Raw genomic sequence first — 21040 nt, forward strand, 5'->3', positions numbered from 1 at the left:
TTAAAAAATATTTTCTCTTGTTTAAAGAAAAAAATGCTACTTCAGAAACCGCTGGTTTGATCCAAATATATTTGTATTTCAGATGATTGCACGAATTTATTTCGCATGTAAAATAATTAATTCTATATACAGTGAATATGCATTAAATAAATAATGTAATTTTGTTAATGTACATACACATATATAATGACAAAATAAATTGTTATACTTAAATTTAAAATATATATTGATTAATGGTATTAACAGGGCTGGGTCTATTTATTTTTGTAAATAAGAATAGCCTTAAGCGAATTATATGTGTTACATACAAAATTAAAAGTTTTTTTGACTAAGATAAAAATGTAAACAGTTCATTTATTCAATCTTTTAAAAATAAATCAGATGTTTCCAAATTATTTTTCTCAGATACTGTATTATTCCTTATATCTACTCTTCCAATTCCATTTCATTTTCTTATTCAGTTATTTTTTTAACAGTACAACGTTTAAAAAATATTTACATCAGGCACAAATTTTTATTCAACGACTAAACAAATTTCTTGGTTGAGCACAGCAAATAAAAATTGCTTTATTGGTGCCCTACTATTCTTTTTGCTGAAGTCAACTCCTGTAAATCGAATTCATATATTGTCTGACAGTGTTAAATATTTTTTTTTTATTTTAAAAATCACTCATCACAATTTAAACTGTCTTATAACGTTAGAGCAACTTGTAATTATAACTATTATTATTATTGATTTTAAAAAGTATTTTTATTAAATGTTGTCAACATTTTACATTTTTTATGCTTGTTATAAATACTTTGAAATAGAGTTAAAAATAAGAAAATGAAAACTAATAAAAAAAAATATAAAAACAAGAAACTGAAGAAAAATAACGCTTTTAAGAGAAGTCATGGAAAAATTGCATAATTTTGCAAAAAAAAAATTTTTTTTCTTAAATAACATGAAAACTTTGGAAAATAAAACAAGAAAATGCTAGAAAAAGAAAAAACAAAAAGTTCAGTTCAGTGAAAGGTGGTGTACTTTTAAAATAACTTCTATAATTCACCCATATAACACTATTCCATTGACATAATATTATTATTTTCAGTTATTTTGTAAAGTTTTGTAATTTTTCTGAAAATCTATTTGATTTAATTGAAGATATTTGAAATATTTCTTTTGGTTTTTCTTTAATTTTATTTTTAATGCTATTTTAATGTCATTTGGCCTTCTTATGTTGTGTAGTACATTTGCGCTTATACATAATATAGTTTAGCAGCTGCACAGATAATTTTACTTAATATAGATATTTTTTATAACATGACGAGTTTCCTTCTAAGTTGTTTATGATTTTTATAAGTTAAAATAGGTTTTCTTACAATTTTTCTTTTCATTTTCTTCGAATATGATATTTTTTTTTTTAATTATAAACCAATGTGCATATATGTGGACATTATATATGTATAAATACATAATGTTTATTAAAATAAATAATATAAATAAATTTTAAAACAATTTTAGAAAAGAAATTTGGCCAACACACGTAGTATACACAATATGTCATAATATCACTATGGTGTAATTGATTTGAAAAATTGTTGTATATAACGTATGTGAGTAGGTATGTAGATAAACAGAGATTGTCAATTATTGTAATTTTGCGATATAATATTGTCAAAAATTTAAAAAATTTTTATTTAAAATATACAATTAATTTAATATAATTTTAAAATTTATAACAAATTTTTGAGAAAGTGAAATTGAAAATTTGTTGACAAAAACATAGGTTATTTAGAATTCCAGTTTGTCAGGTTGACAATTTGAAGAATTAAATTTATTATTATTTAATACGAAATATGACGTTTCCAATAATAAGCATTTCATTTTTCATTCAATTGAAAACCAGATGAAACTTAATACTGCAATTAAGTAATAATAAAAACGTTGTAACAAAAATTAAATTTAATTATTTTTATATGTAAGCTGATTCTGGAATATTATTTCTATTGAAAAAACTTTTCGGATGCTTTCAGCATATTATTATAATATGGCATCTGCTAACGTGTGCGCCAAAATACAGCCCCATTGATGTAATTTTTATACAAACAAATTAGGAAGTTAAAGAAAGATTCAATTGTATTTTTAAATTAATTTTCTTTTACAATATGATGGATGTAATTATTCTATTAAAGCAGTTAGAATCGTGAGACAAAGTTGACGTGCGTTCGATAAAATGGTTTAATTTAGAACATAAATACATTGAAATCGATCAGAAAAAGCATTTTAGAAATAGACCGGAAATGCGGTGTAATTTGTTACAATTTAAAAATTATGAAAAACTTTATAACATCAAAACTTTAAAATTAAAAAGGCCTTAGAAAATTTTATAAAAGTTAAAAGTAACTGCTTAAAAAATTGGCAAATAAGAGTCATCTGAGATATTTATTCCTTTTTTTTCATTATATATATATGTATATATGTATGTTCCTAAATTATTGCTTGGACATAGTGCTGTCAAATAGATTAGTCCAAATATTTTCATTTTTTAAAAGAAAAATTTTCATTTTGAAGATTCAATAAAAAAAATCTGCACGAACCGGTCGAGATCGATTTTGATTCAAGTTGAATTGAAAAAGGTAGGAGCCAAAATATCACGATTTCAATTCAATTAAAATCAGACAGCAAAAAGGGACTCCAAGTCCATTAATATAGAATTAATTGCAGCGGAAATTGTAGAATATCAATAGTCATGGAAGTAGCGTTACGTTAGTTTTTGGTAAATTTTTTTTTTTTTTGCGAACTTTGGAAAATATAGAAATCAGGTTGAAAAATTTCAATTCTCAAAAACTGCAGTAGCAGTAAGAAACTTTAATATTATAGATATTTTTCTATGTATAAAATTTAAAAATTTTAAAATTCTTATATTAAATTTTTGCACAAAAAGTATGATTAAAGACTTTCATTTTGAAAATAAATCTTCACTTTTGGTAGCCTTGGTGTCGCTGCTTGTATATTTTCCTCGTTTCTCTCGAGAATCATAATAACTAGTTCACCCAAGGGCTAAGCATATAAGATGGCTTGTATAATTTAATTCTTTTTGCTCATAAAATGAATAAAAATATTTTTTCAAAAGAAAATTTTGAATAATTTTTATTTTCAATTATACAATTTGTTAATTTTATAATATTTTTATAAATTTCCAATTAGTTAACGAAAAATATGCAAATATATAATATGTACATAGAATTTTTTATTGTTTTAAATTTTAATCTACAGGATATAAATTTTAAGTTTTTCAATTTGTCATTATTTAGAGATTCCGTTGTAGTGTTTTTGAATGAAAAATTTAATTGACTATTGTTTTATATTGTTCATTTTTTATTATAAATTATTTTAATAATTAATAGATATAGGTACAATGTTTTATTACTTTTTGGGGCATAAATATATTTTACTTTTTACATCAATGTAATTTAAATTATACATATTATTACTGAAAAATTCGTTCTATTGATTTAATTTTTATTTCTGAGCAATAACAGCGGCTTTATTATATTTTTCATTTATTTATACTAATTTGTGTTTCAGATTATTTTATTTAAAATTTTGGGTTAATTTGTACTAATTTTATATGTATCTATATTAATATAAATGTTATATTACATGCTGACAGATAGTTGATTTTAATTTACTATATAATTTTGCAATGATAAAATTTTATACGTGAGTGGCTACGTTTAAGATTTGAAACGAAAATTAGTAAAATTTATTTCATGATTTCAAAAAGTATTTAAATAAACCTTAATTTGCAAATTTTATACAGTAGAGCTACATTTACATAACTTTCGCATAAATAAACGTTTATTTACTTGAACACAAATTTAAACTGTTTATAATGTCAACTCTATTATAAGAATAGGCGACTTTTCTTTTGAAAAGGACCCAAATTGAGACATAAAACGTTTATCTATTAACTTATTTGAGTATCAATAATCAAATTTGGAGTTTTAATTATTTTCTGAAAGTGTGTAAAATTCATTCACATTTCATTGACATATGTATGAATTTTTTCTGACATTTATTAGTTTACATAAGCGTCACTCTACTGTACATAAAATATTTGTCTAAATATACCATAGTAAGCATTTTCAACGTAAGCATTTTTGATAACACATACAATTTTTTTATAATAATATGATATTTTTGACATTGAATAGAACCTAACAAATTATTCTAACAAAACTTACAATATTAAATAAGTTCGAAAATTTGAATATTCATTTTGTACTTTTAAGACTTCGTAAATTATTTTATCAAGATTATTATTAATACACTAAATATTTAATTTGACCAATTTCAGCTGCAATTATTAATGTTAGCCATGAAAACATTGTTTTTATTCACTATATTGTTCTTCACTTCAAATCTTTAATTTGACCAATTTCAACTGCAATTATTTTCATGGCTAACATTGTTTTTCTTCACTATAATGTTAAAACAATATTGTGATATTTATAGTTATTAAAAAAGTTAAATTATATTCTTTTCTTGCGAACAGTAAAAAATTAAAACCGTTTTAATGAAGTCCATTGAAAACTAATCTTACTCTGAATCGAGAATAAGAAAGGTTTGCTTGCTGAAATTCATATGACTGCTCATATTTTGATTAGGATTCAGAGTTTTGGAAATTATCTCTGCTTATAGAATGACGGCTTGCAAAATTAAAAAATTTAATAAATTGTTTTTGTTCCTTATTTAAACTAGCTAGCATACTAAATTTTACCATGGACAAAATCGGAGTTCTTTTAGATATCAATAAAATATGAAGTGTACAATTGAAATTCCTTATACGTTTACTAATGACACCACAACCCGATATTTATGACGGTGTTAAAAAAACGACGAAGCGAATTTGCAACAGAGATGGGTAGATTTTGGCATAGATGGGTAGAATACGTGCAATTTTTGAAAGTATCAAAACGCTATAACGGGAAACGCGTTGTTTAAAAAGTGATGTTATCTAATAGTGCCATTATGGAGAAACCTTTGTCGTTTTAACTCGTGTTTTGAATTTTGGTGTGATCTCGGAATATACATACTTAATATTGATTTTTGTAAAATTCTCGAATGTTTTTGTGTTGGATACAAAATTTTAGATTACAAAAAAACTACGCTCTTTTTCAAACTTAAAATTAAAAATTCAAGAAGAAAAGTAATTTTCTGAAAACGAAATCACTTATTGTCAAATAAATTTTTAAAACAAGTTATTTATGTTTAAATTTTAATTCATACGTATTCTATGAACAAAAAATCTAATCTTATTATTGAAATGAAAATATCATGTGAGCCATTTGTTTCTGTTTCAAAACAAAGAAAAATTATATAGTGTCCAATTAAAATTATATGAACTGTCTCAATGATGGCCCATCACATTTTTATTTTCTTTTAACAAAGATTTGATGAATATATTTCACTTTTGATTAATTTACTTTTACCGTCAATATAAACAGCCATTTCAATTTCATTTTTATTCAAAGCTTTACTACCAATATCACTATTTATCAAATTTTTATCTAACACTTTCATATTCTCATTATCCTGAGAGGAAATCTTTGTTTCTACATTATTAATGATATTATTATTGTTATTGTTATTATTATTGTTATTATTTTGACTACAATTATTTTTGTTAATATATTGAAAATTATCATTTGTCAAAAAAATATTTAATTTTTCCATTTTATTATTTTCCTGATTTATATTGAATATTTCATTACTTAATTCATTTTTAATATAATTTGTTTCTTCAATAACATTAAAATCAATATCATTATTATCATTGCCATCCGTATCATCTTCGGTATCATTTAATTTTTCTGTATCATCTTTTTTAAATACTTTATTATTATCAATATTGTTTAATGATGTTTCATCGTTTATTGTTGTGGTACAATTCCTGTTATTGTGTTTCGTTACCAAAACTTTTAATTTTGTACATACTTTCATTGCTTCACTATCATTTTGTGATATTTGATTCATTGTGGTTTCATTAGCAGTTGTCTCTTTAGTTACTTTTTTTCTCAATGTATTTCTTAACTAAAATTGTAAAAAAAATTATTGGTCTATAGCATATTTCATAAATTTAAAAAAAGTTTTATATATTGCATTTTAAACACATAGGTATAATAAATTGAAAATTACTAAGTATTTATTGACTCACTTGTGGATTCAAACCAACATATATCAATGGATTATAACATATACTAGATTTGGCAATTAATGCTGGCAGTACTGCTAATTGTGGTGATATTAAATCACTTGGACCAAATTGTTCTAATAATGCAAATATTGAATACGGTGTCCAAGCAAGCACTTTTTATATGAAAAGAAAAAGAAGAATTAAAACAAAAAAAATGTAAAAAGTTTTTAATATTAAAATTTTTTAATTTTAAAAAAGCTTTAAAATTAAATAACAACAGTATTAAAAAATTTTGTAATTCTTTCATTTTAAAGGTTTGTGCCCAAAATATGCTTTTATTCTGATATCATATCATCTCATATCATATTTACAGGTTTTCGTCTTAGATATGTGTATTGTAGAATGTAGAAAATCGCTGAGTGAAATTTTTTACATATTGTGTACTCGTAACTGTTATATATAACGTTAAATTTTGAGTTTAAAATTTTATTATAAAACAATGACTGTTATACGTTTATGACACGAGTACAACGGTTCTGTTTGCAATTTTATAAAAATTTGTTATGTTATTATAAATTTGAACATTTCAAAACATTTGAACATTTCAAGTTCCAATCCTTAAATAAAAAAACTAAATTTGTAAATTATTTCTGTTTAAAATTAATCTTGTGGAGTTGTTATTGTTTGTGTGTCATCAGTGCTGTTGTATGATTCTTCTATACATCTATTCTAAAATTTTAAACTACTGTGTGAGTAAGTGCGGTACTGTGGATTTAGAATGTTATATACTCTTGTTTGAATGCTATAAATAAAAAGGAAATCAGCACAATAACAGTTGCAGTTGGTATAATTGAGATGTCTGGGTTATATTTAGCAGCAATTTGACTAATTTTTAATTATTAAAATTTATAATTATTACATATAAAATTTAATTTAAATATAACCGTAATTTAATTTTGGATTGCCATGTCACATGTGTTTGTATTATCATCGAATTTGTTGTTTTAATCTAACTTACACATCTAAAACACTTTACTAACTTACTAAATGCAAATATCATTACAGCAACCATAATATTTATTCGTTTTTCAGCTCGATTTTTTCTTCCCAATCTTATAGCACTCTGAAATTCAAAAAACATTTATATTAATTGTTATGAAATTTGTGTATACATGTATGATTAATTTAAATACTTAAATTGTGATTATTTTTTTAAATTATTTATACAGAAGAAATTTATTTTAAATGTTTAAAACAATAAAATAAGTCAGCGATATATAATATATCTTTTTATAATCATATATCGCACCCGATAACCACCGGTTTATTGTTTGAATGGCGAATGCGAATTTTGTCAAAACATTTTATAAGGTTTATTCACTTTGACATACCAAAATGTGCCTAGTGAATTTTCTTGTAGAAAATTTCAATGTAGCATCAGTGAGAAAACGGTAGTTGACGCGTTAAACTGCAAGTACTCCAAATATGTTTTCATAAGCTTTCATTACTAGCTATTTTAAATTATGAACGTTTTTCGGTTTTTCAATATTGATGGCTTTTATTGAATTAAACCATATTTAAAAATTCTTCGTTGTACAAATACTGACTAAATTAAATTCCCTAAACTTAGTTAAAATAACAATTAAAAGTTAAAATTAGTGTTTTCAATTTTAGGGTATTTCATCTGCAATAATATGTTTTACATCATCGCATAAGATTATCGTATAAAAATAATTAATAAATGAGAAAATTGATATTGGATACAGGTTTGAGAAACTCTGGTAAATTTTTTTTTCTCTGCCATACTGTTTTTATTACTCGTATTCAATTAAGTTATTTACATTTTTACATTAGCCTTCATTGGTTTAAAGGTAAAACCCACTAAGCAGCATTTTCAAGTTTTTGAGAAAATTGATTTTTAAAGTTGCAAAATCAGGAAATTCATTTAATTATCCGGGTCTGAATTTTAAAGTAAAAATTTTACTTAAGCTAAATTGGCATTTTGTGAATTTTATTTTTTAAGCTCTTCATTAAATTGCGCACTGTAAGTATTGAAAAAAAACTGAATTTCTATCGATATCAAAAATATTGTGTGGTTTTTATAAAACTGAATTGCGCCGGATAAATTAATTAAAAATTTAAATTTTACAATATTATTGTTAAGGTTTTTTTATATTTGTTCGTCCATATGAGTATGATTATGTCTGTATGTGAATATTAACATATAACAAAATTCCTTTGTTTGATTTCATAAAAATTTTGCATGCAATTTTAATTCTTTCTAAGTATTTTTTACATTTATGCATATTTTCTGTATTATGCAAGAATATGAAATGCATAATATGTATAATACTATGTTTGTATATCTAAAAATTGTAAATGTACAAACAACAAAAAGAGTTATAAAGGTAAACTTAAATGAATTCTGTAATATTGTGGTTCATTCTAAGTATTTTAACATTGGATTTAGCGAAGTTAAATTATTTTTTCACTTAAAATAACTTTTGGCTTGTTCTTAAGAATATAATAACATTAATTTTTTGAAAAAAGTAATTTGTGAAGCTTTTTTTGTTTTAAAGGTAATAATTATTATAAAAATTTGTTTTAAAAGTTATGCATTTAGTGTCTATATATTAATGGATAAGAATCAAATAGTTTGTGTTGAAATAAACTTGTTTTAAGTCTTCTTTTTTCAACAAAGTTATGGAACTTATACTCGTAAGTTTCCTTAAAAATCCATTTTATTTTAGTAATTTTAGTTCAAATAATATCAGTCTATTACTGAAAACCTTAAAGCTTTTTAGTATGTTGAGTAATTCTTCATTTTAATAACGTTAAAGTAAGTGATAATAGACGAGCAACAGAACTTACTTAATTTTATGCGAGAAACACTGCAACAAAAAAAAATTTGATGTGGTCAGCACATAACCGACCGCATTGTGTATTGTCCAGTTAAGTGAAAGTGTTACGGAATATTATAAAAATGTCTGTTAAATACTTTGGCTCTTTGTAGAGTTTCGCTTTGTGCTACCTGAATTCTCTGAAATACTCGCTAGTTATTTTCGGTAACAACCTAAACTCAAATATCAAATTTCAACAAATTCCATCAATTCGTTTCGTAGATATTGTGAAAAATGTAAAATCAGTTTTAAAATCAGGGTCCGCAAATCAGTTTTCGAGTCCTGAGCTTTCCAAAAAATTTATATGTACATTGTTTTAATACGAGGAATTCAAATATTAAATTTCAATGAAATCGGTTGATTATTTCTCTTTATATACACAAAATGTATATTTGGCCGTAGTAAACGTCCAGTTGCTGACGCCTGATTTCTTCCAAAAATTTTTGGGGACGGTCGAGTAAAGCTCATATATGAAATTTCAAGTAAATCGGCTGAATATTTTCTTCAAACTAGTCAAAAATGTAAAACAGGCCCGCCAAAAAATGCAGTTCCCGAGGCCTGATATATCCCAAAAGTTGATCAATCCGTGCCACGGTTGAAATAAACTTACATATTATAAAATTTCATAAAAATCGGTTTAGCCGAACTTGAGATACACGCGTGCACACACATACCGGCAGACCGACAGGTTGCTAAAAATAGTTTATTTACACTTCCCTACTATGGAGAAGTGCATTCCCATCGAAAATTCGATATGCAAAATTTGTTGCCATCACATAACGTACCTATTGTATACACAATACGCTGGGTAAAAATACATGCATTCTCACATTTAAATGGTTTCCTTTTTTTTTAAATTTTATATATGAATTTTACTTTTCCTTGATGTTAAAAATATACAAAAATTTTGTGATATTCCTGCAAAAAAACAATTCGTCAATTAAAAAGAGTAAATCTTGATTAACAAAATTGAAATTAATTTCTAAATTTGGGTATGCATATAAAGTTTTTTTTCTACCGACCGTATTGTGTATACAATAATTTTGGATATCGAGTTTTCGGTGGGAATGAGTTCTGGTTGTTACTGAAACAAACTGGCGAGCATTTCAGGGAATTCGGGTAGCACAAAGCGAAACTCTACTAAGAGCCAAATTTACATTTTTCTAGGTATGTTAACTATAAGCTTACTAATGTCCTAAAAATTGGATAGAAGTATTTAACAGACATTTTTATAATATTCTGTAAACTTTCACTTAACTAGAAAATACACATTGCGGTCGGTTATGTGCTGACCACATCCGATTTTTTATGTTTTGTGTGCAGCACGCACGCTTTACGAAATCCACGATATTATTCAAAAATATTTCATATTACTGTATTACTGTTACTATTGTAAAATTTGGCTAGCATGATTATTACTCAAACTAGAAAGGTACTAGATTTGCTCCATTACGAAATGCAAATGACTTTTTCAATTTAATAAAAATATTTATTTGCAAATAAATTCCTTTAAAACTCATTTTTGATTCATTTTCGTAATTTTTTTTGGAATATTGGTTTTTCTACACTCCAATTGTCTTAAAATAAAGTTTTCTGAAAAAAAAAAATAAATTTTTGAATTTTATTAAAAATAAAAATATTTTTTTCCATAAAAACGCGGAGAATTCCTAAAAGTAAATTTTAAAATTTTTATAAACTTTGCTTAATTTTCGATGGTATTTTAGTTTTAATTTTAGGTTCCATTCAGTTTCACGAAGAATAAATTTTGTAAGAAATTGAGCGGAGAAAGAAAAAAATTCTATAAAAGTTGATAAAATTTTAACTTTAAAATTTTAAAAGCCATTTTTTGTAAAAAATGTGCATTGTAAATCTAAATTTATAGTTTTCCTCACTAAGAACATTTAATTCCTTATTCTTAATAATTTTTTTACATAAATTTAAGGTATTTTATACGAAAACAAAAAATGATCCTTTAGCAGCAATTGGAAAATTTTTATTTGCTTTTTATAAATGTAAGTAGAAAAGTCGTAAAAGAAGTAGTAAAAAATTTCTTTATTCTTGTATAGAAAAACAAAATCTTCGTTGTACTCTTAAAGTTACGCACCATGAAGTAGAATTTTTTCATTTTAAATAAAATTCAGAAAAAAAAATTGAATCATTTTTTGGTAAAGTATTAAGTTATTTATGGGGAAAAAGAAGAAAAAAAAAAAGACAAATTTTATTTTGCGAAATTAAAGACGGCTAGCATGATTTTTTCATTTTGGAAAAACTTCGTTATTAGCTCAAATTTTTCTTTAAAATTAAAGAGACTTTATTTTTTTTTCGAAAATTTAAGTATAAAAAGGTGAAGAGAACGTTTTCAAAAAGTACTTGAGTTCTGGGTACGTCGTAAAAATTTCAATTTATTTAAGATGAAGCTAATTTTTTTAAAAAGAAAAATCCAAGTGGTTAAGGACCTACTTTGTTGGAATAAAGTGATTTTCTTAAAACTTTTTTATTTATTTATTTGAATTATTTTTAATAATTTTTATAAGAACAAACTTAGCTGAATTCCATTTATAACTGAAGAATTCTTTCATATTTCTAACTTTATAGTATTAATTTACATTTAATTTAGAGCTACAGCTGCAATTTTTCAGGAGTTTTGTAGGTGTTGTCCATACTGAGTAATTTTGCAGTTCCGTCGTCTCTCAAACAATTCCTGCTGAACATTTCATAGATCGCAATTTCATACAAGTTCATAAATTTTTCCCTTAATAATCTTCCATTAGTCATTTCTTTTGTAATAAAGAACGCAATAACCTTAAAATTTTTGCTGCGAAATAGCCTCAAATACTCTTGGCGATAGTGTTTTAAAGTTAAAAATTTTAACAAGTTGAATTTGGGTTATTGAAATGAAGTTATTGAAAGTTATTTAAAATCACTAGTCACTTGAGATTGACAATTATGGAATGCACCAAATATAATTCCAAATCGCTTGTGAAGGCTTAACCTGTAGACTCAAATTCCTCCTGCGTATTGCGTAAATAGAGTTAAATTTTTAAATACGAAAATGACATTATACCCTAGATGCAAATCATTGGCACGTGTGTCAGACTTGGAATACAGACGTTTCGAATTTTCTATGAATGCGCGAAGTTAAACATTTTCTTATTTTCATTCTAGTTATTCAAAAATATTTAGGGAAAAAAATTTAAAAAGTTAAAAAATTTTTATGTATTAATTTTTAGAAAAAAATATTTTAGTTTGTGCATCACTTGAATTTGTTTTAATAAAAGCCTAAATTTTTTACAATAATGTAAGAGTTGGTGTAGTAATGCAGTTTATTTCAGGCTTCGTACAAAATTCAATTATGTTTTTTCTTTTTATACCGTACACCTTCGTAAAAGCTATATTAACTTTGGTATGGAATTTGTAAATATATTCTTGCTCAGCGTAAAATTTTGCGTTGCTTTAGACATGTCCGTCCGTCCGATCGCACGATAATTCAAAGACGTATAATGCAATCGAAACAAAACTTTCACAAGTTGTTTCTTTTGTGCCAAGGACGAACCCTTGTAACTGGACCAATTATAGGCTAACGCCATACAACTCAAAGAGTTTATTTTAAATATTTCAAAAACTAATAAAGGTATAAATATGAAATTTTCTATATGTGTGTCCAATTACATTCTACATATGCTCTAAACATTTTAATGGGATGGCTGTACAGGTTCGGGTGACTGCCATTAAACTCCAAAAGCCAATTTTAAATATTTGAAAAATAATAAAGCCAGGTTGAGATGGTGTGTCAAAATTATAGGTCAGACATGTCTGTGAAGTTTCTATAAAATGGTTTCGTAGATTCAATTAATTGCTGTACTACAATTAAAGGTGCATTAAGGTATAATTCAATCGGTTTATACCGACTGAAACGTTGTTACTTGTTTTATTAACAGTTTTGTTTAGTATGAAGAGATCATGAATATATGTGTACCTATTTAAATTTTTGTTTCATGTTTATACTTACCATTTTCATAGTTGTTATAATGTTGACATAACTATAAGTTATAACAATAAGTGGTATCACAAGTCCAAATATGAATAAGAATACTATATAAGTGGTTGCATTAAAAGTTTTTGATTCCCAGTTCACAGAACAACTGAAATTTATAAAAAAATACAAATATTAGACCAATTGTCGTTACTTTTAAAGAATTCAGCAAAACAAAAACATACAATAAATAATGCAAATTAAATTCAAGTTGATGTACCAACTGTTGGTACAAAAATATTCAAAATTATAGAAAAACTACATAGAAAAGGACGAAATGATTTAATTAAACCGTATGTCATAAAAAAATATGGTTAATCTCTTTGACAAATTGGGATGAAAATTTCATATGAATGAAACATTTTATTTTCAAGAGGGTCTTACTGGTAGAATTTATTAACTTTTTATGCCACTGAAGTTTTCTGTAATTTATTTTGTTTCTTGGTTCACTCACTTTGTGTCAAAATTTTAATGCTGCGCAATAATTACATATCTAAAATACACCCAAAATTATATTCTTGATCAGCTGAAAAATTCGGAGTCAATTAAATTGTCCCAGCAATTACTCAAGAGTGCATTAGGTTTAAGTGCATTATATAAATTTTTTTACAAATTATTAAAAATAATTAAGTTGATTTCGTAAAACCAAAAATCTAGGCCACAGTTGGAAACTTTCAAATTAAAAGTTTAATAAAAGGTCTAATAAGCTCTTCGAAAAAGTAATAGCTCATACACAAGTAACGAAAAGCATTTGGACAGAGATAGCAAATTGAATATGTTTAACTACAATTTTTTGTCATTTTTTGGTAGATAATTAGAAAGAAATTAGTCTCCGGAACTTTGCTTCAGCAAATTTCTATGGAACAAATTTGCCTAATCAGTAATTAAATCACTTCAAATTCGAGTTCTTTAATGAGCCCTTAGATAGTTTTTAATAAGTAACTCGTCTCAGTTTCTCATTGGACTCAAGTCTTAAAACAAAAAATTTGTAATACATTTAAAACCATTCATTAAGTATTTGCTATACAGGATACCAGTATTAAAAAGTTTATTAGTTTACCATTTTCAATTTTATAATTTGCAAAAACTTAAAGAATAAAAACTACATATTTTGCTCATCTTATGAACTATTAAATTCAATCACTAACATCTAATAAAACGACATTTTTAGTTTAGAATTTTCAAAGACCCTACAATAACTAACGTAAAATGGTAAGAAAATAAAATATATTTTATTAATGATGACTCTGGGAATAAAACTATAATAAATCTTTCTTAATCTCCAGGAAATATTTTCTTTCATTAAATTGTAAAGCTTTAAATTCTTTTTTTTATAAAAAAATATTACAATAATTTTTAAATATTTTCAGCACAAGACATAGTAGTATTTTTTAGAACAAAAAAAAGTTTACTGATACTCCCCCGTTTTCATAGAAGTTTTATGAAGTTAATGAAAATTAGCAAACCTTTGAGGTAGTAATTCGAGAACTAAAAGAGGACAGAAGGCTGTAAAACTTAAATTTACTTTAAGAGGCCAATAACTCTGTACATTAAAGAAAAGTAAATTTAAAATTACAATGATTAACTTGAAAATTTCACTGGGCACCTTGATCCTGATCTTTATTTAAAGAAGTTCTCGATTTAACTCCACTTACTGAATTTATAAAACAGCTTTTGCCAATTGTCAAGGTTTTAGTATTCTTGAAGCTAAAGAATTCATACTTGAAGAATTAAAAACCAAATTTAAAAATCTTTAAAAACAATTGTAAGATCAAGAAGAAAACGATAGGGCAGAAAAAACAGGGTAAAAATAATAAGCAGATTCTCCAATTTTCAAGTTGGAAATATTTGGAAATTTATAATAATTTTTCTTTTATTATATAAAGTGTAAAAGGTTTTTTCCCTATTTCGTTTAGAGCGTGAAATATTTTTATTGTTGCATTTGAAAGAGATGCACAATTATTGTAATATTGTAGAAGAAAGTGTGTATTATTAAAGAACCTATTATTAAGTCTTGGATTTTTTTTTTAATTTTAAAAAATCACAAAAAAAAAGTCGAATTTGTTAAAAGCCATAAATAATAAAAATCAATTGAATTGAAAAATTTTCCATAAATACAAGTGTACGAGTATTCCTTGCAAGAAAGAATAATGTGAAAATTCATAATGTTCTGAGACTTATGTTAGGAGACCTATTAATACAATAGTAATTTCTTAGCAAAAAGAAAAACTTTTTAAATTATTTTCTCTTACTTCAAGATTTGAATTTTTAAATTCTTTAATTTTATTAAAATACATAAAAATGCATGTGGAATTAAAAGTTTTGTATTTGGGTTATTTGCATGCATTGTACAATTTGTTTTTAAGGGAAAGCTGGAGCCAATACCAATTAAATGTTGCAGTTTAAATAATAAAATAATTTTAAGAAGAGTTCTAATTGGATATACAGTTGATATTGTTTTTTTTAATATTTTGTGAACTTGTTATTGCTTTGAAGCTCAAGAATCAATTTTCAATTAAGAATCAAATCTCAATAAGCCGTTTGATGAAAACCATGACTGCAACGAAAGATTGGGATCACTTTTACAAAAAACAAACTGTGCTCAAAAATGGTGACCACATGCTTCTTTTGAGAGAGGAATATCAGTAAAGCTGGCGTATTGCAAATTCAAATAAAGTTATTGTCCCATCAAAACGTATCCTTATTGAATTTCATATGAACTGAACTGAAGGTCTTGCAAATTCTTTAAAGTGTATTTTTAATTAATAACAACAATCTTTTGTCAAAAATGAAAATAATTATTTTAAAATTTTTCTTAAATAAATTTGAATAATTCAAGAAATTATTTTTGAAAAAAAATTATTAAATTTAAATAAATCTTTTATTTTTTGTTTAAAAATAAAAGGGATATGAGAACTTAACACAATTCTTAAAATATTCCTGAAAGAAGTAAAGTTTAATTCAATTTCAAAAAGTTTTGTAATTTTTCATTGGATTCTAAAAAGTGTTGTACATTTTGTGAGCATAAAATAAACATAAGACGTAAAGAAAAGTTTATTTTCTTTTCCTATAGTTCGAATAAACTATTTCAGGTCATAAGAAAATTAAAAGGACACTTTTAAAACTTCGATAACTTTTTCCTTTTTTTCCCCTTTTATTTATAAAAACTATTAAAGTATTTATCGATGAAGTTCTTGTATTTTCAATTTACTGTATAGCAGTCTTTAAAATAAAAGTTCCAGGTTTATAGATTAAGAGTGTTATAAAAATTGTCCTAGTTAAAGTTGTACAAGTAATTCACACAATTTTATTTGTGACAAATATAAAAAGAACGATAAAAAATTGTTATAGTCAACGCTTAATCTTAAATAAGCAACATTTCTTATATAACTAATTTATTTATTATTTACACTTTTAAAAATAATGGAAAGTGAGGAAATTTAAAGGAATTTAAAGGAATCGACCATGAATTCAGTAGGTGATTATGTTCTGGAAAGAAGGTTCAATAACTTGAAAATGAATTTATGCAAGGAAATAGAAGTTTCAAATTAGAAAAACTTTTCTTAGACTGCATAACTTTCCTCAATAATTCTGTTTTCAAACTTATGCGTCGTGTATTAAAAAATATATGAGCGAGAAAATATAGAATTTATCCCGTCAAAACTGTGCCATTTCCATATGATAATTTTAAATAATTCACACCATCGTAATATACTTTTGTCAGAACAGAAACTCTTTATCTAAAAGGAGCAATTCTACAATACTTTTATTCAATGCAATCGAATTGTAGCTTGATCGTGACATATATATACATAGTTCAATTATTATAACAGCTACGATTAAAATGCAACAACGTAAACTGTGCTCTCAATTGAATACGCGTTTCGAGCGATTAATTATATTAATAGGTTAAATGTATATCAATGTGTTTTTGAATTACCACTTGGAAAGGCAGGACAAAGAACAATTAAATCTAAATAATTCCAAGTCAATTCTCATATAACATTATGATCTTACACACTTATCCTTTCACTTATATTAGGAAAAAACAATAAATGGCTGTTCGACTGTTGTCAACTATTTGCAATACTAAGAAATACTAATCTCAGATATAGAGCATATTTATTTTTGTTTAAAGTCGGGTTCATCTGTCCCAGTAATAAGTAAAAAATTCATTAAGCTTAGGAGGCTTTCGTTTATGCACGCTGCGCTGAAAGTTCTTCATTAGAACTAAGATTTCTAAGTTGTACCGTTAAACAGTATGCAAAAGCTTTTTTTGTTTACGCAGTCTACAAATTCTGAAACTTCTAGATAATCTGTCGTTCGAAAATAACAGAAATAACACTGTTTATGAAATTATATGCCAATACTTTTCGCCTACCAATTCACTGCAAAATAAGGAAATTTTAACAAGATTTGAAAACTTAAAAAAAACTTACTTTAGCAACCTCTTCAATTTCTGATTCTGCCATTTTGAAATTTAAATTTTTTTTTGAATTTTACATTGAAAAAGAAAAAAAATTTCAGGAAACAAAGACAAAATTTATACTAGAGCTCTGCGCTACATTTCTTTATTGTAGATTGAATTTCCAAACGCACTTCATTGCAGTCAGTATTTTCCGAATGATCTACATTTTTAGTGTGTGTAGCGGGAATTTTCGAACGTACTACAAGTTAGAACTATTCTAGAACTGAATAAATGAAAACACTCCTAGCTTGCTAAATATCATAAGGTGCTTTGACGTTGCTGTAACAAAGTGTTAGGGAATGATCAAAGTAGCTGTTTGAATAGCTTCCATATATACTGTTAACATAGAGACTTTAAAGCTTCACCGAACCCATTAAAAAACAGATTCGTCATTCCTCGAAAAAGCCTGTAATAGTCAAATTTTATTTAAAAAAATTTAGCGACTAAATCTTTTTCCTTGTACAAGTTCTTTCAATAATCGCTTCGACAACTTCATAAACGTTTTCATTTTATCACAATGATCAAATTTTAAAAAATAATTATAATACCACCCCTATTCCAAAACAAATTTCCTTATTGTTCTAAAAAATCTTACATTGTCTGCCATACAATTTAAAAAATAACTTTGTCACATCCTTAAGTCAAGTGAACACATAAAGCTCAAATTTATATGAAAAAATTAAATAAAAGAACTTCTAGGAGCAGTTTTATAAGGGATCACTTCTATCAGCCGCTATATAACTTCTTAGAACATATTAGTAAGAGTGCCATAAAGTTGACACGATCAACTCATATGTGATTTAAAATTAAACGTATATTTAGTATTGGAATTTAATTTTTAAAAATAACCATTTCAGGTCATAATATGAAAATGTTATTCAAATGAATTCTTACCAATTTGTAGTGGAGCATTTAAAATATTGAAATTTATTTTTTTTTCGAAAAGAAAATAAACCTTAATTTATTTTGATTTAAAATAAGTTTATAAGATATTTTATTTTTAAATTCAAAGAATAAAGAACCCCCCCCCCCCTTTATATTTAAAACAAATTGTTTAATGTTTTTATAGTGCTAAAATTGAGGCAAACTTAAAATTTTTGAAATTTAATATTTCTATTAAAAATAATTTAAACTTTTAATTTAAAATTGCCGGAAACAAAGTTGCGTTTATCAAAATAAAAATCAGTTTCTCTTGAAATTACCATATTTTTATTAAAGAATTTTTCGGATAAAGAAGTTTTACAAAACCAAATAAAATTTAAAAAATATTTTTATTATAAATATCAGGCTTCATAATACAATTGGACCTTGCGATTTATAACAAATTTAAAAAACCAATTTCATTGTACAAGCTTTATGAAGGTGAAGCATTTTAATAGTGCAAAAAATTTAAAAAAATAGTATTTTTTAAAATTGTTGCTTATGGCCTTGGTTCTATACTATATTCTGCTCCACAGAGGAATCAGATATTTATAAAAATATTTTGAATATAAAAATAAATCTTAATACACATTTTTTTATAATTTTAAAGTATGTGTATAGAAAGTAATCACATTAATTAATTGGACCTTCGATTCGTTTAATGAAATTCATTATTTTTATGGAATTTTATTACCCTCCTATTTGAAATCGATTTTTCAATTGAACTTCAAATATTTAAACGCTTATTTAATTTTTCTTTTAAATAATTTAGACAGAACCTTCATGTGATTTCAAAAACTAAATTAAGTCTATTCATTCAAAGGAAAATCTATATTAATTTAATGCGAATTCAAATCGTTTTAAAGCAATAAATTTTCTAAATTATAGAACTATGTATAGTTACAGTTCTAGATTAAGTAACGTGCAGTATTTTATAGTATATACAATTGTTTAGAGATTAAAAAGTGAATAAAACTTTTGTTCAGAAGTTGGTGTCAAAGCTCGAATTTTGAATGAGTTTTTATTTGCGAAGAAATTTTTTTTGAAAGAGCTTGCTGATGCCTTTAAGATATTGAGTAATGATTTAATTTTCTACTCATTCTGGCCACATTAAATTTGGGAATGAAAAATTTGTTTTTGTCCCCATAATCTTACTTCTTCAAAATTTTTAATACATGTGATTCCGAAATTTCGAGGAGTAGCAAAATAAGTCATGCCCTGTCAAATTAAGTTAAAGAAAAAGATAGAAAGAAGGCCTTATGTAATTGAATTATAGAACCAAAAAAAGGTTCAATAGAAACATGAACATATGTAAAATGCCAATTCTTTATAAGTTTTAGAAAAAAAAATCTTTGCCCCCTCACGTTTATAATTAACTGGCAAGCAGTTAGACAAGGACGCCGTTCTAACTGAATGGAAATGGTTGAAATGAGATTTATTATTTTGAGGAACAATCAACATGCAGTCAACATTTACTTGTAAATAATAGTTAACATGAATTGTGGGCGTAAAGGAATCGGAATCCCAAAAAAATTTTTTTAGTACCTTATGATAAAACAAATGATCCAAAGGTAAAATATATTCAAATTGAAAATTCCATTATAAATAATAACATTATTATTTCTTAATTCCAAATTTTCATAAAATCAATATACCTTGGAGTCTTTTGAGATTTGATATCTAGTTAAAACAAGAATTTTTCCTATTTTCGATTTTCTACACGATAATATATAATTTTATACTAATTACTGAGACACCCTCCATAAATTTCAGGACTTTCAAAAATTATCATGTAGAGTAAGTCTTTGGTTAAAAATTTCTTTAAAGTTCATTATAATAGAATAATGTATTAAGATTATTTATTGCTTATCATAGAATTTTTTAATATTCTAATATGGAAAGAAAAATTTGTAGTTAATATTTCTTGCTAAATAGGTCAACCCTAACTATAGCTAAATATTTAAGCTACTTATTGTAAATATAACAACCAATTCTTTATCTTTCCTTTAAGAATCCTTTTTGAATTATTTCCTTCAAAAATTATTTCCAATATACATATATACACACACATGTAAATTAAATTAAAAACAAGATTTTAAGTGCCAGCCCTTGGAAGGATAATTTTTTTATGAAAATTAAAGTATAAAAATACTTAATTTTAACAAATTTAGATTTCTTCAAAAATAATTTTCTAACAAAATTTATTTTATTTAACATGTACATCTACATACATATTTACAGATATATACATATCATACCTAATATTAGCTGCTTCATGAACATATGCTCCCCATCCAAATAGTGGTGGTGTTGTTAGTGCTAAGGAATATGACCAAATAAAAATAATTCTTATCACAATACCTCGATTCTTTATTTTAGTTGCTCTCAATGGAAATTTAATTAAACAATAACGTTCATATGCTAATACTGTTAACGTTGTAATTGATGTAATACCTGTAATTACAACAGAAAAGAGAACATTGAGTAAATATTTCTTTGGTAAACTTTTCAAGGCACAAAATTTATAAGAATATAT

General features: G+C 25.1%; 1 protein-coding gene across 1 annotated transcript in view; it reads right to left on the reverse strand.

Annotated features, from left to right (window-relative positions):
- Positions 1 to 4426: 4426 nt before the first annotated feature.
- The window catches only part of LOC129611559 (pinopsin-like), a 43217-nt gene continuing 26603 nt past the window's right edge, over positions 4427 to 21040 (reverse strand). The window contains exons 2-6 of the mRNA XM_055524788.1: positions 20763 to 20958; positions 13092 to 13224; positions 7227 to 7305; positions 6204 to 6355; positions 4427 to 6079 (exon numbers count right to left, since the gene is read on the reverse strand). Of these exons, the coding sequence (XP_055380763.1) occupies positions 5429 to 6079; positions 6204 to 6355; positions 7227 to 7305; positions 13092 to 13224; positions 20763 to 20958 (1211 nt within the window). The 3' untranslated portion in view covers positions 4427 to 5428. The remainder of the gene's footprint in view (positions 6080 to 6203; positions 6356 to 7226; positions 7306 to 13091; positions 13225 to 20762; positions 20959 to 21040) is intronic.

The sequence above is a fragment of the Condylostylus longicornis genome, unplaced genomic scaffold, assembly GCF_029603195.1.
Source record: "Condylostylus longicornis isolate FDR11 unplaced genomic scaffold, ASM2960319v2 ptg000001l, whole genome shotgun sequence".
Lineage (NCBI taxonomy): Eukaryota > Metazoa > Arthropoda > Insecta > Diptera > Dolichopodidae > Condylostylus > Condylostylus longicornis.